A 24,809-nucleotide genomic window follows, 5' to 3' on the forward strand; every position below is an offset into this window, starting at 1 on the left:
ATACTGTATATCAGACTAAGTCAGAATATAACATGTTTTAATTCTACATAACATGATCCTCTCATTTACAGTTGAAATTGTATTTGTCACAGGCTCTGACAACAGGCGTAGACCTTCCCGTGAAATGCTTACTTTAAAGCCTTTAACCAACAATGCAGTTCAAGAAAGAGTTACAAAAATATTTACTAAAAACTAAAGTAAAATCATAAAAGAAACAAGTAATACAATAACGAGGCTATATACAGGGGGTACCGGTATCGAGTCAATAGCTATTTAATGATGTTGGGCATAGTGGGCACATGGTGGGGGGAAATGGAGAACATGGTTAGAGACTACTACCTATTTGACACTACCAGGGGTCTAACCTGCTTTTGAAAGCAAAAGTCAAATTGAAAACATAATTGGCAATATTGATTTTCATTAATAGCAAGCTAGGAGGACTGATGGTTTGCTTAGCTAATCTACTGTAGCAAGTCTGTTTGGTTAGGTAACTACTGTAGCTATCTAGGAAACTTGCCAGCTAGCTATATCAGTGCATTTCTAGAGGAAAATGTGTTATAGCCGTGGTATAGTCAACTCGGGGCTCTATGCGTTCCCTGGAATATAATGAAACTCCGTGAAGGTTAGTGCCACGGCGCTGTGCGTGGTGGCACACAACTTCCAAATCGTGCATTATTTTTCCACAGAATGCAGAGTCCCTTGTTGATTATCCCTTAATGTCTATTTGTTAAAAACCATTAGACAGTTATAATGCATTTAGTCAAAATTCAGTGCTTGCCAAATAGTGAGCCAATATTTACTTAGATATTAACATGCAAATTAGGCCTAAGTGACCTAAACATTAAGACAAGGTGAGCAGAGACATGAAAGACAGCAGTCAAGGTAGCACATCTGATTGTGAGGACATGAAGCAGATTATGCAGATGTTTGCACAAATTAAATCTCAACGCTCAAGAGGTGACACACAGTTAATAACATGTCACTGATTTGTTGCCAGTGTGTGTATGTCCCTTCTGATTGGTTGACAGTGACTCAGGTGTTTCTGGGTTTGCTGACTGGAGTAGATGGTCAAAACCCTGCCTACTCCTTCCAATGTTGACAGTGGCATAGTCACCAGAAGAAGTGCCCTCTTAAATGACAGCACTGGCTTCTTTGGGGCAACTGGGGTCCTTGTGGAAGTTGACACCGGCATAGTTAAGATTCAGAGGGGATTGTGGGTAAGTTGGCGTAGATGGACTCTAGGGGTCGGTCGTCTATTTCCTCGTAGACACCATCACAACCCTGGAGAGGAAGAAAACGAGGAGAGGGATGGGAGGACATACGAGCGGGAAGAACATATACTGAACAAAAACACATGCAAAGTGTTGGTCCCATGAGCTGAAATAAGACCACAGAAATGTTCCATAGGCACAAAAAACATTACATTTGTGTACACAAATTTGTTTGCATCCCTGTTAGTGAGCATTTCTACTTTGCCAAAATAATCCATCCACCTGACAGGTGTGGCATATCAAGAAGCTGATTAAACAGCATGCTCACACTCAATGACATTGCTACATTAGGCAGATATTTTGTAGGAAACAATGTCATCAAAATTGTCAAATTTACTTTTGCCATCTGTCTATGTCATTAGCTAGCAAAGTTTGTCAGATACCTAGCAATGCTGATGTTAATTAGCTATAATTCAGTGTGCTCCCCTCACTCTTATCTAGCTAACATACGGGTGCGTTTGTAAATTCACTCTGGAATGCCAGAGTGAGCTCAGTGTTTTCTGGGCGTTTGTAAATTCAGAACATTGTCAGATTGTCATAGTAAATTCAGAGCGTGTCACTCTCGGAGAGTTCAGAGAGAACATTGGACGCTCCGTCCGAGTAGGGTTGATCCGAGCATTCTGATTTCACAACAGCAGTCAAGCGCCCAAGCTAACTGGCTAACTTGCTAGATACTGCCGACACAAATGAGGGAATTTCTCACTCTGTCAAGGCTCAGGAGAAGACCCAGATGCAGACAGTTTCGAAGTAACAAAAATGTTTTTCCTGAGCTAAAATAAGATCCCAGAAATGTTCCATATGCACAAAAGCTTTTCTCAAATTTTGTACATAAATGTTTACATCCCTGTTAGTGAGCATTTCAACTTTGCCAAAATAATCCATCCACCTGACAGGTGACATATCAAGAAGCTACACAGTTATGTTACACATTGCTGGATACCCAATACTGAGCAATCTGTTCAGGTGGTTTTGAGAGCTGCATTTCCACCAACGGGGGCACACACACTGACCTCTCTGTTGATCCCAGTGTTCACCGTCAGTGCAGAGGAGACAGCTGTAGAACACAGACAAACACACCACACAGCTCACTATTTGGCTCCAGCTGTCTGTTCAGGTGGATTTGAGAGCTGCATTTCCAAGAACAGGGAGCTGAGTGCACACTGTCACAATGAGACCTCTATTGTTCAATCAGGGCCAAAGGATGATTTGTACTCATGTTGCACCTACGTCACACCATTGTCATCAACATTCTCATGACGCTCAGCCATACTGATGCCCAAAAGTCGAGTGGTGCCCAGTCATTCTTAACAGGGGCTATGATTGTTTTGTTTAAATTACACTATAGTAGCCTGGAAATGCATGACATTGTCATTAGGCAGCTATTTTGTAGGAAACAATTTTGTCATCAATATGTTGTCAAATTTACTTTAGACAGATGGCAATGTTGTCATTAGTTAGCCAAGTTTGTCAAAACTATCTAGCAATGCTCATGTTAATTAGCGATAATTCAGTGTGCTCCCCTCACTCTTATCTAGCTAACATACTATGGGTGTGTTTGTAAATTCACTCTGGAGTGCCAGAGTGCGCTCAGTGTTTTCTGGGCATTTGTAAATTCAGAACATTGTCAGATTGTCATAGTAAATTCAGAGCGTGTCACTCTCGGAGAGTTCAGAGAGAACACTGGACGCTCCGTCCGAGGAGTAGGGTTGATCCGAGCATTCTGATTTCACAACAGCAGTCAAGCGCCCAAGCTAACTGGCTAAAGTTAGCTAACTTGCTAGATACTACCGACACAAATGAGGGAATTTCTCACTCTGTCAAGGCTCAGGAGAAGACCCAGATGCAGACAGTTTCGAAGAAACAAAAGTTTATTACAAAAACAGGGGGGCAGGCAAAGGTCAGAAATCCAGAGCAGAGTACGAAAGGTATAGAACGGTAGGCAGGTAGAGGACAATAATCCAGGGTGGTGTGACAAAGTACAGAATGGCAGGCAGGCTCAGGACAGGCAGAATGATCAAAACAAAAAAACCAGGAACTAGAGACAGGAGAGCGGGAAATCCGCTAGTAGGCTTGACGAAACAAAAACGGGCAACTGGCAAACAGAACACAGGTATAAATACATTGGGGATAATGGGGAAGATGGGCGACACTTGGAGGGTGGAGACAATCACAAAGACAGGTGAACCAGATCAGGGTGTGACACTGACCATTTTACTCATCCTAGCAGAGCTGGTTAGGCTGTTTATGTTATCTAGAGCTTTGATACTATAACTGCTGCGGGCAACAATTTAATGGCGTTTTTTTGCCAACGTTTACTGACACCGGTCATAATCAGCAGGTGTTGCAGTTCGTAAATTCAGTTATTCTGCACTCCTGTCACAGATGAATGCTCTGAAATCAGAGTAGATAGCCAGAGTGAATTTACTAACACTCTTAGCTAGCTAACGTTATACTACACCTAAAGTCAATCTGATGACATCACAATGACAGGTTTTCCTACTAATTATTTGTTTCCAAATCACTATAATGCACTTTAGACTAAATCTTAATCAGTGCCAGTAGAGAATGCACTAGCCAGTAGAGAATGCACTAGCCAGTAGAGAATGCACTAGCCAGTCAGGCATGAGTCCTCAAGAGAACACTAAAAACAATTGTGACGAAATGTGCAATCATGAATATGCAAATTATTTATTTGAAATGAAGTGTGAAAAGGGGCATTTAAATGTTTTGACAGCATGTTTTCTCACCTGTTTCCTTGTTGCATTTCCATCTGTAGACTATAAGCAGACTGACTACAAGCAGCAATGTAACCAGACTCATAGATACTATGATGATCACTGATGTTCCTGGAACACAGACAAGTAGCGCCAATACTTTACAATCAGCACTTCTGTTCAACTTACATAGGGCCTTTTTACACTAAAATGTAAAGTAAGATCTGCCTCTTCGATAAAATGTTACATTTTATGTGCATCTTTTCTGTTTACATCCTGTCCTTACATTAGCCTTGGATGCGGTGGCCAACATTCATGCTTCATGTATGGGTGCAGCTATTAGCATACACCATAGTATATAGACTAACAAAAGAAGGCTAGCTGTTCAACTATACAGGAGCGTCTCATCTAAACCATATTGCATACTTTAGTAATGCATCAATTCACAGGTGTGAACAGTTTCCCCATTTGTTTAAGGCTGATTTACACAGGCAGCCCCAATTCTGATCTTTTGACCAATCAGATCAGCTCTGAAAAAGATCTGATGTGTTGCCCGAGAGACATTGTCTTTGCACTATACCACTCAGAGTGGGGCATCTGGTGTAGAAGTGTCCCACACTACCTAAAGTCAGATTTGGCTCCAAATCAGTAACTTAACACTACAAAAGTACGTGTTGTGAAACCAGTCTCAAAGAGAAACCAGTATACAGTGGTTTTAAAAGGCTCATAGGCTGCGTTCACACAACTTTTGACCAATCACAGATATTTTCAAATCATCTTTTTCAGAGCTGATCTGATTGAATTAGTGAAAAACACAGCCATAAGAGTTTATTTACCAGATCCATTGTGTGTTGATGAGATGGATGATGGTGAGATGGAGGTGGCTAAGGACGATGGAGTTGGTGAACCTGGGTTTGATGCGGTTGTAGTAGGTTCTGTTTTGGTGGTGATTGTTGGTGCTGCTAAAAAGGACCACAAAACAAAGTAACAATTTTCCACTTGGCTAACAACAAAAATGCTGTCTACTGGTATTAAAGTAGTTCTTGCAGGGGGATGTTGTCACGTTGTATAAAAGGATTGGAGACAGGAATACGTAATAGGGGGTTTTAAAACTCCACCCACAAATACAACATGCCACGTAAAGACACAGGGACGAAGTCCAAAACACACACATGTACAAAAACACAGGGATGTAACCCAAACAAGAGGTTAAACCTCTAAATACACAGGACGAGACCCATAATAACGAGTACACAATACAACAAAGCACAGGTACTCACAAGATCAACAGTCATGGGAACAATAACCGACCACACAATGGTGAACAGAGGGCACATATATACAATTACTAATCAGGGGGAATGGGAACCAGGTGTGCGTAATAGGACAGTTCAGTGCCGCCTAGAGGCCGGTGACGTAGACCTCCGGAACTGGTGCACGGAATGAGCAGGAGTACGGGGAATCAGTGACAGATGTGTTGTCGGTGTAACGGTCGTCGTCGGATAAAGTGGACCAAAACGCAGCAGGAATATGTGCACTCATCTTCTTTTATTAAGGAAAGAAGGAAAAAACAAAATAAACACGTACACCAAAAGAAACACAACGACGAATAAACAGTCCTGTAAGGCCATAAGCTATACATGGAACAATCTCCCACAAACTACAAAACAAAAACCATACCTATATATAGGACTCTCAATAAGAGGCAACTAAAAACACCTGCCTCCAATTGAGAGTCCAACACCCAAACCTAGACATAGAAATACAAAGAACTAGAAAGCACATAGAAATACAAACATAGAACATAACCCAAAACCCCCCGGAATACATAAATCAAATACCCTACTAAACAAACCACCACCCCGAACCATACAAAACAAATACCCTTCTGCCACGTCCTGACCAAATACAATTACAATTACTCCCTCTGCTGGTCAGGCCGTGACAGTCGGAGAGACATTGTTTGTACACTATACCACTCAGAGGCGGGAATCTGATTCAAAGTCAGATTTGACGCCAGATCTGTCTCTTTACAGTACAAAAATATGTTTACAAACTAGCGTAGTGTAAAAAGGATCCGTTGTGTGTTGATAGTGTTATGATATGGGGGAAGGTTAGTGTTAGGACATAGACAAACACACTACCAAGATACACTTTCACACTACATCCTCAGGTGGCAGCACCAACTGGGTCTAGATGCTGAGCCAAGTTTCTAGTTGCACACAAGTGCTGCCAATTAAGGTGAGTGTCCCAGCTGGCAGAGCCATGAGGCTGCTGGTTTTTGTTTGGTAGCCATGAGGCCTTTCGTTTGTTTTTGAGTCTTTAGTTTGGGCATGCTTTTTTTCTACTTTTCTTTTTTCTACATATTTATTTTTCGTCACCATCTGAACAAATAATAATCCACTTGGACTGGCCGACCAAGAGGTCAAGGAGGAGCTGGCCCTGGACCTAAGATAAAATGGCTGTCTCCTGGGTACAGACATTGTGGTCCCGTGTGTGTAACGTCTGCTTCCAGCTCACACTCTCAAACACATAGATTCCCTGAACGCAGCTCACTTTTCAGATCCCAATCACCTGAATTCTGATCACCTGTTCACACACCTGTATGTCATTATCACACACTATTTAGTTCAGTTCTTTGCACCCCATCATTGTGAGGTATTGTTTGTTTTGTGACACGCTTCTATTTGGTGCGCTGTTTTTACTGTAATTTAATCCTCCTGTGTATGACAGGCTAGTGAGGCAGGCAAAAACTATCAGATTTCCTGTTATCTGCCTGATCTCCCAGGTGACATTACTAGCCTTTTCCCTGCCTGTACTGTTGTCTTGTTGGACCCCCTGTGTATGACCTTCTGCCTGCCCCTGGACCCAGCTACCTGCCTCCTCCTATGGTCCTGTCGTGTCTATGGCATCATTAAAACGGAAGACATGTTTATCAAATAACTCTCTGTAATTATTATTACGTGATTAAACTGATTAATCGTGTAACTGTGATTAACTAGAAGGTTGGGGCACCAAGGAAAATATTCAGATTACAAAGTTATAATTTTCCTAATTTAACTTTCAGATATTATAATATCTGATCGATTAGCCTCCTTTAATGATGTGTTAGTTTACCTCACGTCAATCTCATTCCAAACGTCGTAAATCGTAAATCTGCACGAACCCAGTCTTCACTATGAGTCATCCATACATCAATTGTCTTAAAATTATTTATTTACTAACTAAATAATTCACAGAAATGCATAACAAACAGATATGGTTACAAGGAAATGATAGGAGAATGTGCCCTAGTGGGCTAAACCGGCATGGCGGCTTGTTAGACAAAGAAAGGGGGTTGGGCTTGAATGAAAGAGCGGGATGATTGAGTAATAAAGAAAGCAGCTATGCCATCGTAAATACAGTATCGTATGCATTCTAAATTACCGCCCATTTGGAAAAGGAAAATGCAATAAATATTTACTCTGATCTGCGCTTCGGTAGGTTGGTCGTAGATGCTGGCTGTGTTGGCCAACAAAGATCTTCCTGTCCTCGGAAGAATGTCTCTGGTGGTAAAATGGATACGTTGTAGTATCTTCGTTGTGTGTTAGAGTGGATACGTCGTCCGTCCTTTCCTAGCCCACGTCTACAGCGGCCGCTGCTAACTCAACGACTAGGAAGTATCACTTCTGTAGTGAATAAGAGTTCAAAGTTCATACCATTCGCAACCAAAGCTCACGCTGAGGTTGGCTTAGTTCTGTATTTGACATGTGAGTCCTTTTAACGCAGAGGCTGCAGACCTCACGTACCCGGAACTGGCTGGTTACATTTTGTCAAAGACATATAGTGGCGAGGGGAGAAGGGTGTGTTTCATCGTTTATAACCCCTGTCTCTTCACAGGGGTGGGCCACTGATTGGTCAGGGCTCTTTCCTTATGAAAACCCAATTCTCTCTATTGGAAGCTAAAATTACATTTAATCTCCTAACAAACAGTTTCAATATCAAACATTTAAATTGCACAACAATTCCATGTGAATCTGATAACTAGAATGTGTAGACTTTCCCAGGTACAGTTTATGTTGTCCTGTCATCAGTCATAAAGTCTCAGATGACAACCGAACTGACATCCATACTCATTAAAACCTCTTACATCTAGATGTTCCACTAGCGGAACACCGCTCCAATATCCAATGATAGGGCGTGGCGCGAATTTCAAACACCTCAGAAATCCAAAAACGTCAATTTTTCAAACATATGACTATTTTACACCATTTTAAAGACAAGACTCTCCTTTATCTAACCACATTGTCCGATTTCAAAAAGGCTTTACAACGAAAGCAAAACATTAGATTATGTCAGGAGAGTACCCAGCCAGAAATAATCACACACCCATTTTCAAGCTAACATATAATGTCACAAAAACCAAAACCACAGCTAAATGCAGCACTAACCTTTGATGATCTTCATCAGATGACACTCCTAGGACATTATGTTATACAATACATGCATGTTTTGTTCAATCAAGTTCATATTTATATCAAAAAACAACTTTTTACATTAGCATGTGACGTTCAGAACTAGCATACCCACCGAAACTTCCGGTGAATTTACTAAATTACTCACAATAAACATTCACAAAAAACATAACAATTATTTTAAGAATTATAGATACAGAACTCCTTTATGCAATCGCGGTGTTAAATTTTAAAATAGCTTTTCGGTGAAAGCACATTTTGCAATATTCTGAGTAGATAGCCCGGCCATGATGGCTAGCTATTTTGACACCCACCAAGTTTGGCACTCACCAAACTCAGATTTACTATAAGAAAAATTGGATTACCTTTGCTGTTCTTCGTCAGAATGCACTCCCAGGACTTCTAGTTTACACCCAATGTTGTTTTGGTTCCAAATAATCCATAGTTATATCCAAATAGCTGCGTTTTGTTCTTGCGTTCAAGACACTATCCGAAGGGTGACGCGCCGGCGCGTATCGTGACAAAAAAAGTCAAAATATTCCATTACCGTACTTCGAAGCATGTCAAACGCTGTTTAAAATCCATTTTTATGCAATTTTTCTCGTAAAATAGCGATAATATTCTGACCGGGAGACGTCGTTTTCGTTCAAAGACTGAAAATGTAAAATGGACTCTTCACGTGCACGCACGCACCCGTCTCATTGTTCTCAGATCGACCACTATCCAAATGCCCTACTGTTTTTCAGCCAGGGACTGCAGAGTCATCATTCCCCATTCTGGCGCCTTCTGAGAGCCTATGGAGGCTTAGAAAATGTCACGTTACAGCAGAGATCCTCTATTTTCCATAAAGAGGCTATAGAAGTCCAAGAAATGGTCAGAGAGGGCACTTCCTGTATGCAATCTTCTCAGGTTTTGGCCTGCCATATGAGTTCTGTTATACTCACAGACACCATTCAAACAGTTTTAGAAACTTTAGGGTGTTTTCTATCCAAATCAAACAATTATATGCATATTCTAGTTTCTGGGCAGGAGTAATAACCAGATTAAATCGGGTACGTTTTTTATCCGGCCGTGTAAATACTGCCCCTATCCTAAACAGGTTAAGTACCTGGTATATTTCTAACTGGTTCTGTTACCGAAATATGGTTCCTTTCCCCCCACTTGTTTGATGTTTCCAGACTCTCTATATTTAACAAAGGCTATTCAAAAGTCCTTCAGTAGGGTCAGAGAGAGAGGGGAAGGGAGAAAGGTATTTATGGGGGTCATAAACCTTACCCACAGGCCAACGTCATGACAGTCCTTTACAATAAACACCTGCTGCGCCATATGCTTGAAACCAGCTCTCTGTCTCTCATCATGCTCATTACAGTGTGGCTCAGTTGGTAGAGCATGGCACTTGCAATGCCAGAGTTGTGGGTTTGCCTCTCATGGGAACCAGTACAAATAAATATGAAAATGTATGCACTCACTACTATAAATCGCTTTGGATAAGAGTGTCTGTAAAATTTAAATTCAACACCTAGCCGCACATGCTTACTTTATGGTCACATCAAATCAGGTTACAGACCATGTAGCTAGGTCTAAGATGTAGACACATTTAATATACTACTGGTTGTTTTTCCCGCCTCCACTCACACAGGCACACCCAGCCCTCTCCCTCATTGTATTCCATCTAAGCTTCTCACTTCACTGACATACAACTGTGTCCTGATCAATCTGTCTCACAATGCAGAATAGGCTCATGCAACAGAACCCTTACTCTTGAAATCTAGCTGGACTGCTGACCGGGTATGAAGAGTGTGGTTGTTCTGCACACCACAGAGACATCTCCCAGCATCCTCTTGGATTAGGCTGGTGATGTTCACGGTGACAACTCTGGCTGTCTTGTTGTCGAACAGTGAGAACGTGGCATTTTACGTGGCATTGCTTTTCTTCATACACACAATACACACAATGTCACCTCAGTGAGGTTCTCACAACACCAATCTGTCATTTTAAACAAACATCTTGGCCTAGCGCTCAGAAACATGTTCAACCAATTTATCACAAGAAAAGGATATGCCATAACTGAACTAGAGTTGTTTGGAAACTCCAAAGACAATTCCTTGTCTAATGCATTAATGATGTGTGATCTGTGGTTCTCCAGTACATGTACTATACTGTGTGTTTAATCCATTGTTCACGCCACTTGAAGGATCTGACCTGATTTAGGGTGAAATCTTGTTGAGATGTTAAAGGGGAAAAAATGAAGATCAAACAACAACAAAGCAGTCACCCCATCACTGTTTGTTAAACAGCTGACGGATGGGGCTGGAGAAATATAGACACTGACCATCCATTACATCAAAGCTGTAGTTTTAACCATGGTTTGTCTATCCAGTGTTTGTTTGTTTACAAACAATGGAGTAAAACAAGCTTATATTTTGAATTTTAGTGGGGTATGACAGTTGAACTAAGCTCATGAGGCACTTATAAGTTATATACTTCAAGAATCAATGGGAATATATCATTTATTTAAAAGTACAAAAATGTACACTACCAGTCAAAAGTTTGGACACACCTTCTCATTCAAGGGTTTTTCTTTATTTTTATTTTTATTTGTATTTCTAGAATAATAGTGAAGACAAACTATGAAATAACACATACGGAATCATGTAGTAAGCAAAAAAGTCTGAAATAAATTAAAATATATTTTATATTTGAGATTCTTCAAAGTAGCCATCCTGTCAAGGGTGCGTACTGGCGGCAGAGAAGTCAGACGCAGGAGAGCAAAACTGTGTTTCCAACGGCTAAGTTTAATTATCAAAACCCACCGGATACAGAACAATAAAATACATGGGTACATAACCCGACGCACACCAGAACAAGACGTGCACAAGCACTGACAACAAACAATTACGGACAAGGACATGGGGGGGAACAGAGGGTTAAATACACATCATGTAATTGATGGAATTGGAACCATGTGTGATGGAAGACAAGACAAAACCAATGGAAAATGAAAATGAAGGTCGGTGACGTAGACCGCCGAACACCACCCGAACAAGGAGAGGGACCGACTTCGGCGGAAGATGTGACACATTCTCTGTCTTGTATACAGCTTTGCACACTCTTGGCATTCTCTCAACCAGCTTCATGAGGTAGTCACCTGGAATGCATTTCAGTTAACAGGTGTGCCTTGTTAAAAAGATAATTTGTGGAATTTCTTTCCTTCTTAATGCGATTGAGCCAATCAGTTGTGTTGTGACAAGGTAAGGGTGAGATACAGAAGATAGCCATATTTGGTCCCTATTATGTCAAGAACAGCTCAAATAAGCAAACAGAAACAACAGTCATGATTACTTTAAGACATGAATCCGGAAAATGTCAAGAACGATGAAAGTTTCTTCAAGTGCAGTCGCAAAAACCATCAAGCGCTATGATGAAACTGGCTCGCATGAGGACCGCCACAGGAAAGGAAGACCCAGAGTTACCTCTACTGCAGAGGATAAGTTCATTAGAGTTACCAGCCTTAGAAATTGCAGTCCAAAGAAATGCTTCACAGAGTTCAAGTAACAGACACATCTCAACATCAACTGTTCAGAGAAGACCGTGTGAATCAGGCCTTCTTGGTCGAATTGCTGCAATGAAACCACTACTAAAGGACACCAATAATATGAAGAGACTTGCTTAGGCCAAGAAACACGAGCAACACACATTAGACATCTGTCCTTTGGTCTGAATAGTCAAAATTTGAGATTTTGGGTTCCAAACTCTGTGTCTTTGTGAGACTCAGAGTAGGTGAACGGATGATTTCCGCATGTGTAGTTCCCACCATGAAGCATGGAGGAGGAGGTGTGATGGTGCTTTATTGGTGACACTGTCAGTGATTTATTTAGAATTCAAGCCACACTTAACCAGCATGGCTACCACAGCATTCTACAAAGAGGGCTATCTTCTGTATACCACCCCTACCTTGTCACAACACAACTTATTGGCTTAACTGCACTAAGAAGGAAAGAAACACCTGTTAATTGAAATGCATTCCAGGTGACTACCTCATGAAGCTGGTTGAGAGAATGCCAAGAGTGTGCAAAGCTGTCATCAAAGTAAAGAATACTTGGAAGAATCTGAAATCTCAAATATATTTTGATTCATTTAACAGTTTTTTGGTTACTACATGATTCCATATGTGTTATTTAATAGTTTTGATGTCTTCACTATTATTTTACAATGTAGAAAATAGTAAAAATAAAGAAAAACCCTTGATTGAGTAAGTGTGTCCAAACTTTTGACTGGTACTGTACGTAGCAATTGCAGATTGCCCCTGCAATTGCTATATGTGCATAACAGAACAATGCATGCATTGTGTCAATGAATAATGTGCATAAAAAATTGAATAATGTGCAGGATCTCAAGTTAAGACTCAGGTCAATAGCAGAAGCTTGATTAGGAATGTATATTATAATATGTTTAGTTAGGAAGTGACAAAGTTTTGAGGATGAGAATCAAAGGTTTACACTACCTTCAGAGACTTCAAGGTTGACTTTAATGTAGTTATCTTGTCCCCATTTGTCCACTCCACACCAGTAACCCCCAGCATCCTTTAACGTCAGGTTGGTGATGGTCACAATGAAGACACTTTCCTCTCTGATGTCCTTCAGCGAGTATCTCCCTTTAGAAGCACTGTTTCCCCCTGCCTCAGTCTTAATAACTTTGTCTTTATTAAAAACAGGACAATCCCCTTTGCAGAGGTACTTCTGGTGGCTCCTCCACTCCTCTCTATAGGAGCATCTGATCTGAACCTCTCCTCCCTTATATCCTTCCACTGTGATCAACTCTGCTGAACACACACTCCACACAGCAGCTGTAGGACACACCAACAGTCTTATTAAAAACAGTACAAACACCCCAGCTTCCATTTCACATACTGTTAGAGTGGATTCTGGTCTGATACACCACTGGTGTTCCCCATCACATTCATCAGTACATACTGGACCTTGTGTTCCTCAGTGTCCCCTCCCCTTTATCTAACAACATTATCAGTGAGTGAATGGAGTTACACTGTAAAATGTTATAACCAAATGTATCCAACTATAGAGAGGAGTCACTGGAGATGTGTTCATTCAGTCTGATGTACTCACCTAAGAGGAGGACAATCTTCAGTGTGGGGACCAGCAGGATAACCATGATGACTTGTGGCTCCCAGCTAGTTCAAGTCTCTTCAGACCCTGTACACCCTGTTTACTCCAGTCAAATCAAACGAAATCAAATTGTAATACTTACTTACGAGCCCCTAACTGACAGTGCAGTTTAAAAAAATACGGATAAAAGACGCAGAGTAGTCACCTCAGACCTCTACGTCCAGTTACCACCCCAGTACAGGAAGGTCTGCTCCTGCAGTGTGTTTGAGAACCACTCTGAGTGTGTGTGTCCACGCTGAGCCACAGAAGTCCTGCTGTTTCACTAAGCACTTCCTGAAACCATTTCACTTCTCAGTAACACTTTATAATAACGTCCGGCAATAAACAATTTCTAAGACATTTATATACAGTTTACTCACCATTTATTAATAATTTATTCCTACAATAAATATTAAATAAAAACATATACTGTACATAGACAGATTTTCAAACAACTTGTAAATGATTTGTTAATGATTTACTAGTTAGGGTGGCAGGTAACCTATGGGCCAGTAACCGAAAGGATGCTGGTTTGAATCCCCGAGCTGACAAGGTGAAAAATCAGGGTGTTCTCGTTGACAAGACATTTAAGCCTAATTGCTTCTGTAAGTCGCTCTAGATAAGACCATCTGCTACAGCACCTTCAGAAAGTTTTCACACCCGTAGATTTCTTCCACGTTTTGTTATGTTACAAAATGGAATTAAAATGGATTGTCATTTTTGTCAACAATGTAAACAAAATACTGTAATTTCAAATTACGTTTTTAACAGCACTGCCCTTTAATTTAAAGTCCATTTTAAATCGCAACACAATTTACATTAAAACAATCAAATTAAAAATGTGGAAGCAAACAGGAAGCAGTAAAAAGGATGAATAAAAGAACATAAAACACAGAGGACGTCTAAAACAATCCCTGATTAAAGTCCAAGCTAAAAGGTACATTGTTAACTGTGATTTTAAAAACCTCAATGGTTTCTGCTAATTTTAGGGCAAGCTGTTCCATAACTGAGGGTCTTTGATAGATAACATAGACTAGAACATTTTACACAGACACACACACACACACACACACACACACACACACACACACACACACACACACACACACACACACACACACACACACACACACACACACACACACACACACACACACACACACACACACAGAGCCCTGTTCACAATGAGAACTCTATTTCTCAACCAGGGCCAGAGGATGATTGTATGTGCAAATGGTTTCTTGGAATTGAAAACTGGATGTGAAAAGAGTAATTTCCTTATTTGTGTGGGTGTGTGTGAGAGTGAGTGTTTCTCACCTGTTTCCTTGTTGAATTCACATCTATAGACTATGAGCAGGCTGACCACAAGCACCAATAGCAGCATAACCACATTCCCAGATACTATGATGACCACTGATGTATCAGAACACAGAAACAAACAGTACCATTAGAACACATACTTTACAATCAGCACCTCTGTTCAACACTCTAATGTACTTGTCCTCTTGCTCAGTTGTGCACCAGGGCCTCCCACTCCTCTTTCTATTCTGGTTAGAGCCAGTTTGCGCTGTTCTGTGAAGGGGGTAGTACACAGCGTTGAAAGAGATCTTCAGATTCTCTGCAATTTCTCGCATGGAATAGCCCTCATTTCTCAGAACAAGAATAGACTGACGAGTTTCAGAAGAAAGGACTTTGTTTTTAGACATTTTGAGCCTGTAATCGAACCCACAAATGCTGATGCTCCAAATACTCAATTAGTGTAAAGAAGGCCAGTTTTATTGCTTCTTTAATCGGCAAACAGGTCTCAGCTGTGCTAACATTATTGCAAAGGGATTTCTAATGATCAATTAGCCTATTAAAATGATAAACTTGGATTAGCTAACACAACGTGCCATTGGAACACAGGAGTGATGGTTGCCTTTTATGGGCCTCTGTACGCCTATGTAGATATTCCGTAAAAAATCTGCCGTTTCCAGCTACGATAGCCATTTACATCATTAACAATGTCTACACTGTATTTCTGATCAATTTGATGTTATTTTAATGGACCAAAAATGAGCTTTTCTTTCAAAAACAAGAACATTTCTAATGACCCCAAACTTTTAAATGGTAGGGTAAATATTTACACCCGTATGTCGTTGTCTTCTCTGTTGGAATCCGGTCCGTCTGCTGGAGTGTCAATCAACAGAAAGTCTCTGGTTGTGTTAATTATGGATACGTCAGGCGTACACATGGATGTTTTATAGAACAGTTGTTTCGGCAGTTGTCGGTATTCTTGTCCTAGACTTACGTAATTTCCAGCTGCAGACTAGTAATTATACGTCTAGGATTTGCTCCTATTCTGTAGGGATTGATATTCTCAGAGTTTAACCGTTTCCAGCCGTGTAGCCAACACTACATTTACATTTTAGTTATTTAGCAGACGCTCTTATCCAGAGCGACTTACAGTAGTGAATGCATACATTTCATTTCATGCATTTTTTTGTTGTTTTTGTACTGGCCCCCCGTGGGAATTGAACCCACAACCCTGGCATTGCAAACACCATGCTCTACCAACTGAGCCACAGGGAAGCCATCTGTATGGTCTCCGTGGCCTACAGAGTTGTAGTTCTTAACCATTTCAACATGTAGCGTCAGCTCCATATTTTGGTCTATAGAATTGTAGCAGTTCCAACGTGGGGACTCCGATGTTCCGATGTTCTCTGACTTAATGTATATTTTGTAGGAAGTGGTTTAATACTCTGTGGAAAAATGTGGCGGTTCTATGACACCTGATGTTATGTCTGGCCTCACGGGGGCGTGGCCACTGACTAGTTAAACTTTATATGAACATCCATACTCTCATTTAGAAGGTTAACATCCCATTACATCTTTCACAAATAGTTTCATGTTTAATCACATACATTTCGCAATATTTAGATGTAAACCTGACAGCTGGGAAATGTACACTTTAACCTTTTCACATGTACCAACACACGGGTGTGATCATTCTACAGTGGTCCCTGTAGCGTACGATCAAACTGGTGTGATTAGAACGCTTCTTTAGAATGCTTATTTAGAACGGCCAGTTTCCAATGATGCAACAATCAGCATTTGAGCTGGCCACACTTTTTTCAGAAACATTTTGCACAAACACAGTCCTTACAAAGTTATGTTCAGAATGTGAGCAGTTTATTTTTGGATGCAATGTTCAGACATTCACAGAAGTATCTACAGCATAACACAATCATCCAAATTGGAAAAATGTAGGCTACATTTGTCTTAGCGCTAATTGAGGAAAGATTGAAATAACACATGCGGTCATATTTGTATAACTCTCGCTGACCAACTACAATATGAATTAGCTAATATAAATTACTATTTATAATTAATCACATCACGGGTGAGCTCACCATGGATCGAAATATTTGAGTAAAACACCTTCTAGAAATCGAAAGTAATCCGACGATGGGTAGTTTCTGCTCACTGCCATGCTTTTTTTCCTCACAGAAACCAAAGATAATAATAAGAGGAGACAAGATGAGTTTGGTCTATTTATAGTATGCATGTTCAAAGGGTGGTGTCGTCCACCATTGTTCACATCCCACCATTCATTTCCGGAAGTCCTCAAAAAATGAGTGAACCCTTATGCCCCTCATTTTGTTATAACATTTTCGGTCCAACAGACGATTATGTGAAACCCAGAATGCATTGTATGTCAACAAACATGGCTACACACACATTGCTGGAATTAGCTTAGCTCATCATAATCAGTACAACCTTCAAAAAAGTATTTTACACACATAATATGTGCACATTACAATCAATGCAAGAATCGGAATGCATGATTCATCACCGGCACTTGAAAAACGTGAATAAAAGAGTAAATATATCAATAATTTGATACAAATGGCACGTGCAGGCAGTCAATCACATAACCTCTCACTCTGAACCATTCAGTGTTGTTGTTTATGTATGTAGCTAGTGAGCTAAGCTGTAGCATTAGCAATGTCTTTCAAAAGGAGACAACTCACAAATGCGGAAATTCTGGAGATTTTTAAAAATTCTGACAATGAGTCTGAAAGTCAGGAATCAGATTCTGACAGTGACAGTGAGGAGCTGCCCCCCAGCCATTGAGAACCCTGAATCTGAGGACCCCTTGTCCACTGACAAAGTCCCAGTTCCCTTTGAAGATGCTGGTGGTGATGGAGGTAGACCGACAATGGATGAAGTACAGGAGTTCTGTGGTAGCTGGAAGGCTGCCACCCACATATTTCCAATCACTCAACTACTATCAGGTTTGGGGTCAATTCCATTTCAATTACAGTCAATTCAGAAAGTAAACCAAATTCCAAATCCACATTTTTGGAAATGTTTCTAAATGACTGCACCTATAATAATGCAAAATTTGCAGATGACACCACTCTGGTTGGTCTCAGCACTGACGGCGATGAGTCCATGTACCGTGGAGAGGTCGACCAGCTAGTGGCCTGGAGCAGTCACAAGAACCTGGAACTCAACACGGACAAAACCATGGAAATGACAGTTGCCTTTAGAAAATGCTCCCCACCATCTCTACCACTCGAGATTGATGGCTCAGCTGTTAGCATGGCTGAATCATTCAAATTCCTGGGCACCATCATCTCCCACAACCTCACAAGGGAGGACATTGTCACAGTGGTCACCAAGAAGGCACACCAGCGTATGTACTACTTGCAGCAGCTGACAAAACTCAATCTCCCAGTCAATTCTGATCCGGCTTTATACATCAATCATTGAATTAATCCTTACCTCCTCTATCACCGTCTGGTTTGGGTCTGCATCTACCCGCTGCAAGGACAAACTGCAATTCATTGTCCAGTCTGCAGAGACGGTCATCGGCTGCAATCTGATTTGAGGAGTTTATCATATCAGTCACCAGCTTCATTATTAAGTGCATTGATGTGGCCGAGTGGCACAGTGGTCTAAGGCACATCGCAATGCTAGAGGCGTCACTACAGACCCGGGTTTGATCCTGAGCTGTATCACAACCGGCTGTGATCGGGAGTCCCCTAGGGTGGCGCACAATTGGCCCAGTGTCATCTGGGTTAGGGGAGGGTTTGGCCAGGGGGGCTTTACTTAGCTCATCACGCTCTAGTGACTCCTTGTGGCGAGCAGGGCACCTGCAGGCTGACCCCGGTCATCAGTTGAGCAGTGTTTCCTCCGACACATTGGTGTGGCTGGCTTCTGGGGTAAGCGGGTGGGTGTTAAGAAGCGTAGTTTGGCGGGCTAAGTTTTCGGAGGATGCATGACTTGACCTTTGCCTCCCGAGCCCATTGGGGAGTTGCAGCAATGTCATTCCCTCAGTGACCGTACGTACATATCCCATACAGAAGCCATGGATTACAGGCACCATCTGCAGTGAGCAAAAGGCTAGAATTGCTGCTTTCAAGGAGCGGGACACTAATTGCTTATAAGAAAATCCATTATAAGCTTATAAGAAATTCCGCTATGTCCTCTGACAAACCATTGAACAGGCAAAGCGTCAATACAGGACTAAAATTGAATCCTCGTCAGATGTGTCAGGGTTTGCAAACTATCATGGATTACAAAGGGAAACACAGCCATGAGCTATCCAGTGACGTGAGCCTACAAGACAAGCTAAATAACTTTTATGCTTGCTTCGAGGCTAGCAACACTGAAACATGCATGAGAGCACCAGTTGTTCCGGATGACTGTGTATCACTCTCTCCAAATCCGATGTGAGTAAGACCTTTTAAACAGGTTAATATTCACAAGGCCACAGGGCCAGACGGATTACAGGACACGTACTCAGAGCATGCACTGACCAGCTGGCATGTGTCTTCACTAACATTTTCAACCTCTCACTGACCCAGTCTGTAATATGTTTCAAGCAGGCCACCATAACCCCTGTGCCCAATAATGCTAAGGTAACCTCTTTAAATGACTATTGCCCCATAGCACTCACATCTGTAGCCTTAGCTCACAGGCTGATCATGGCTCACATCAACACCATCATCCCAGACACCCTGGACCCACTCAAATTCGCAAACCACCTCAACAGATTCAGAGATGATGCAATCTCTATTGCAATCCGCGCTGCCCTTTCCCACCTGGACAAAACAAACACCTACGTGAGAGTGCTGTTCATTGACTACAGCTCAGCGTTCAACACTTTGGGATTAAACAACTCCCTCTGCAACTGGATCCTGACGGGCCGCCCCTAGGTGGTGAGGGTAGGCAACAACACATCCACCACGCTGACCCTCAACACAGGGACCCCTCAGGGTTGCATGCTAAGTCCCCTCCTGTACTCTCTGTTCACCCACGACTCCAAAACCATCACTAAGTGTGTAGACAACAGCACGGTGGTAGGCCTGATCACCGACAACGATGAGACGGTCTACAGGGCGGAGGTAAGAGACCCAGCAGTTTGGTGCCAGGACAACAACCTCTCCCTCAATGTTAACAAAACAAAGGAGCTGATTGTGGACTACAGGAAATGGAGGTCCGAGCATGCCCCCATCCACATCAACGAGCTGTAGTGGAATGAGAGCTTCAAGTTACTTGGGTGTCCACATCACAAAGGAATTATCATGATCCACACACACCAACACAGTCGTGAAGAAGGCGTGACAACTCGGACGTTTACATGCACTTAGGTTGAAGTCATGAAAACTCGTTTTTCAACCACTCCACAAATTTCTTGTTGACAAACTATAGTTTTGGCAAGTCGGTTAGGACATCTACTTTGTGCATGACACAAGTAATTTTTCCAACAATTGTTTACAGACAGTTTATTTCACTTAAAATTCAATGTATCACAATTCCAGTGGGTCAGAAGTTTACATACACTAAGCTGACTGTGCCTTTAAATAGCTTGGAAAATTCCAGAAAAGGATGTCATGGCTTTAGAAGCTTCTGACAGGCTAATTGACATCATTTGAGTCAATTGGAGGTGTACCTGTGGATATATTTCAAGGCCTATCTTCAAACTCAGTGCCTCTTTGCTTGACATCATGGGAAAATCAAAAGAAATCAGCCAAGACCTCAGAAAAAAATGGTAGACCTCCACAAGTCTGGTTCATCCTTGGGAGTAATTTCCAAACGCCTGAAGGTACCACTTTCATCTGTACAAACAATAGTACGCAAGTATAAACAACATGGGATCACGCAGCCATCATACCGCTCAGGAAGGGGATGCGTTCTGTCTCCTAGAGATGAACGTACTTTGGTGCGAAAAGTGCAAATCAATCCCAGAACAACAGCAAAGGACCCTGTGAAGATGCTGGAAGAAACAGGTACAAAAGTATCTATATCCACAGTAAAACGAGTGCTATATCGACATAACCTGAAAGGCCTCTCAGCAAGGAAGAAGCCACTGCTCCAAAACCGCCATAAAAAAGCCAGACTACAGTTTGCAACTGCACATGGGGACAAAGATCGTACTTTTTGGAGAAATGTCCTCTGGTCTGATGAAACAAAAATCAAACTGTTTGGCCATAATGACCATTGTTATGTTTGGAGGAAAAAGGGGGAGGCTTGCAAGCCGAAGAACACCATCCCAACCATGACGCACGGGGGGGCAGCATCATGTTGTGGGGGTGCTTTGCTGCAGGAGGGACTGGTGCGCTTCACAAAATGACACCAAACATACTTCCAAAGTTGTGGCAAAATGGCTTAAGGAAAACAAAGTCAAGGTATTGGAGTGGCCATCAAAAAGCCCTGACCTCAATCCTATAGAAAATGTGTGGGCAGAACTGAAAAAGCGTGTGTGAGCAAGGAGGCCTACAAACCTGATTCAGTTACACAAGCTCTGTCAGGAGGAATGGGCCAAAATTCACCCAACTTATTGTGGGAAGCTTGTGGAACGCTACCCGAAACATTTGACCCAAGCTAAACAATTTAAAGGCAATGCTACCAAATACTAATTGTGTGTAAGTAAACGTCTGACCCACTGGGAATGTGAGGAAGAAATAAAAGTTGAAATAAATCATTCTCTCTACTATTATTCTGACATTCCACATTCTTAAAATAAAGTGGTGATCCCAGCTGACCTAAGACAGGGAATTTGTACTAGGATTAAATGTCAGTAATTTTGAAAAACTGAGTTTAAATGTATTTGGCTAAGGTGTATGTAAGCTTCCGACTTCAACTCTATATGTCAGTGTCTGTCTGTGCTGTTTATGATGAGGGAGGACATTTAAAAAAAATATATGAACACAGCCTTATTTCTATTATAGCATATTGGATGACTGTTATTCATATTCCATTCACCCAGCTCAATGTAACATCGATTGGTTTAGGCTACTACATGATACTAGAATTTTCCCTATACATAACCTAGTCCAACAATTAAAAGTTACAACGTAGGTGCACAGGTCGAGAGAAATAAGAGTAATCAAGCTGACAGACAGTGACACATTCAATACTGCCATGCACTCTCTTGCCTGCATTTAGCTGATCTAGGTTGTTATCATTATTCCAACAGTTGCAAACGAGAGTTTCTGTTGGACAAATGTAGGTGTTTTTCTCCGTTTCATTCCATTTACTTCCGTTTAAGAAAAGTTTTTTAACAGAATAAGCAGAATGAATACACCCCTGATCACACGCGAACACAACCACATATAAACCACATGATCACTTTGCTTGTTGTATATATAATTCCTTCTCACATCTACGCTCTCTCCTTTTCTCACCTTTCCATTTGCTTGTGGACTTCAATGCACAATACAACATCATTGTCACCATATTTACGTCATAGTCAACATAGCTACTAGAACTAACACGTTAGTAAACCGGCAACAATCATGCAGTACCGTGTACAGCAAGCAATTTAGCAGTTACATCGGTGGGCCACGGTGATAATAAATTAATAAAATCAAACGCTTACCTTGACTTGGAAGAGTTCCAGTGTTGGCTAGCCATAGCCAGCTAGCTAACATAGCATCCCTCTCTATTTCAACCGGGTGTTTGAGTAGGCTAAACTAGATAGCTGCATTTGCTAGCTAAGTAATGAAAGTAAAAATAAAAAAATATACACTACGAAACATAGATAGTTATCTCTCTCTGGCTCTTAGTGCTAAACACGGCTGCAAGAATCTTGACTAGAACCCCAAAATTTGACCATATTACTCCAGTGCTAGCCTCTCTACACTGGCTTCCTGTAAAGGCTAGGGCTGATTTCAAGGTTTTACTGCTAACCTACAAAGCATTGCATGGGCTTGCTCCTAACTATCTCTCCGACTTGGTCCTGCCGTACATACCTACACGTACGCTATGGTCACAAGACGCAGGCCTCCTTATTGTCCCTAGAATTTCTAAGCAAACAGCTGGAGGCAGGGCTTTCTCCTATAGAGCAACACTGCGCCTTGGTCCAATCATTACAACGAACGTGACAGCCTCCTACTGTAGGTTTTGAATTGTTCAATGTACCCAGAGGAGGACAGAAGCTAGCTGTCCTCCAGCTACACCATGGTGCTACGCTAAAGAGTGCTGCTGAGGCTACTGTATACCTTCATTGAAAAACAGTGTGTTTTAATCAATTATTTGGTGACGTGAATATACATATTTAGTATAGTTTTATCTAAAAAGGATAACTTTTTAATGTTTAACTGTTTTCATTTTTCTGAAATACATTGAGTAGGATGGTGTGGTGGAAATGATAAAATAAGGATCTGCTGGAGTCCAAATCAAACCAAGATTCTTTATTTCTGAGCTCAGAGAGAATAACAGAGTTACACAGCGCAGTGTAGACAGTCTGAATTCTGAAGCATTGGGTGATAAGCACATATCTTTATTGTTCCTGTTCTTGGGCAGGACTCTCAGTTCCCTTTTTATCTATAAAAGGACACAGGAGCAAACTGGTTTGCAACACAGGATTATACTCCCAAGAACAGGAGATTATTATAGGAGGATGGTTGGAGTGGCGTTCGCGTCATGGCCCGCCACTGGATTTGGTATTGACGTCAGGGGAAACAGTGCAGCATTGGGTGGTGTGGAAACAGGAGGGGGATGGAGTGGTAAGTCTGGATAAACTCAACAGGTCATTTTGGTGACCAGTCATTTGGGAGGCTTAGGGTCTCGGCAGGGGCGGTCCTGAGGTGTCGGAACTCAGTGTGTGTGGTGGTCAAAGGTGTTTCTTTTTCTTCTTCGTCTTCCTCAGATTCTCCGCCGTCTGCCCCCACAGCCCCCACTCCTGCTGCTGAGGGTCCTGGTTGTGGAGGTGGGGGGAGTGTAGTGTGGTGGATGATGTTGATACAGTTCATCTTTACATCTGTTCCTACTTGCTTTACCTTTCTTTTCTTCAGATTTCATCATTACCTCTGCACTTATCCTCTCTCTATCTGTCCTTGTCTCTGCTTCAACTTCCCACTTTCTAAAATTATCCCATCCTATATTATTTTTCTTGCCTTTCCCTACTTTCTCCAACTGTTCTGACTAATTTCAACTTAACGACATTGAGGGTGCCTTCTTCGGGAAAATCTAAATTTGTTAAACTGTGCCATTGTAACACGTTCTCGCAACAATCGGTCCCCATTTGCTTACTATTACTTTCAATGGCCCTGTGTAGCATGTGGTGGCTGGAAAACACTTTTTGCTCGAGGATGATCTCATCTTGAGTTCCTATCTCTTTACACTCACACACAACATAGAGGAGTGATCAGTTCCTACAACCTAAACCATGCAATTGCATGGCTGCTAAAATATTGCCCTATTGTCGTTGAACCACTGGAGAACTAGTCCAAATGGATATCGTACCTACATAAACACAGTTTTGTTATTATAGTTAGTTTCAACTGTATGAGAAAAAGTTCTTCCTGTCCACTGGTTAGTAAGTCCATCCCTAACCTGATATTCTAGTCTAACATGACATCCTAACCGGTCTACCCGCATCGCACTGTGCGGTAGAGCATGCTCCTCTATCCCTTATCGCAAAGCAATTTCATTCACATAAAGAATCTTCAAATGATGACCCACCAGTTTAGTAAAACATTGACTGAGCGATTGCTGACCCTCAACTCCAGTGGACGTCCCTCGTTTGAAGAGGAGGAATTTACCCTAGAGTCACAGCTCTCGGAGCTAAAGGTCAACAATACGTCAGCCAAATTGTGGTGGATATTATAAAATAAGGATCTGCTGGAGTTACAGTGTAGACAGTCTGAATTCCAAAGCATTGGGTGAAAAGCACATTTCTTTATAGTTCCTGTTCTTGGGCAGGACTCTCAG

At 41.6% G+C, this 24,809-nt stretch overlaps 1 protein-coding gene across 2 annotated transcripts; it reads right to left on the reverse strand.

Moving 5' to 3' along the window:
- Nucleotides 1–20: 20 nt before the first annotated feature.
- Nucleotides 21–13,825, reverse strand: LOC115170021 (CMRF35-like molecule 5). 2 transcript variants are annotated; one of them, XM_029726245.1, is made up of 6 exons: nt 13,563–13,825; nt 12,944–13,285; nt 4,822–4,944; nt 4,019–4,117; nt 2,282–2,325; nt 21–1,281 (listed from the first exon to the last, which is right to left on the reverse strand). In XM_029726245.1, exons 1-6 carry the CDS (start codon nt 13,606–13,608, stop codon nt 1,195–1,197), a joined length of 741 nt encoding a protein of 246 aa, XP_029582105.1. In that variant the 5' UTR covers nt 13,609–13,825; the 3' UTR covers nt 21–1,194. The 2 variants fall into 2 exon arrangements, with proteins under 2 accessions (XP_029582105.1, XP_029582104.1); XM_029726244.1 differs by having other exon boundaries at nt 4,822–4,947.
- Nucleotides 13,826–24,809: the final 10,984 nt, after the last annotated feature.

The sequence above is a fragment of the Salmo trutta genome, chromosome 31 (genome assembly GCF_901001165.1).
Source record: "Salmo trutta chromosome 31, fSalTru1.1, whole genome shotgun sequence".
Taxonomy (NCBI): Eukaryota; Metazoa; Chordata; class Actinopteri; order Salmoniformes; family Salmonidae; genus Salmo; species Salmo trutta.

Excerpts from the sequence above, each read along its gene's own strand:
- LOC115170021 (XM_029726244.1), bottom strand. The coding sequence starts at position 13,608 with ATGGTTATCCTGCTGGTCCCCACACTGAAGATTGTCCTCCTCTTAG. Across the intron at positions 4,118-4,821 it reads ATCAACACACAATGGATCTG|GAACATCAGTGATCATCATA; the intron begins GTAAATAAACTC and ends TCTGTGTTCCAG. Across the intron at positions 1,282-2,281 it reads ACACTGGGATCAACAGAGAG|GGTTGTGATGGTGTCTACGA; the intron begins GTCAGTGTGTGT and ends CTTCCTCTCCAG.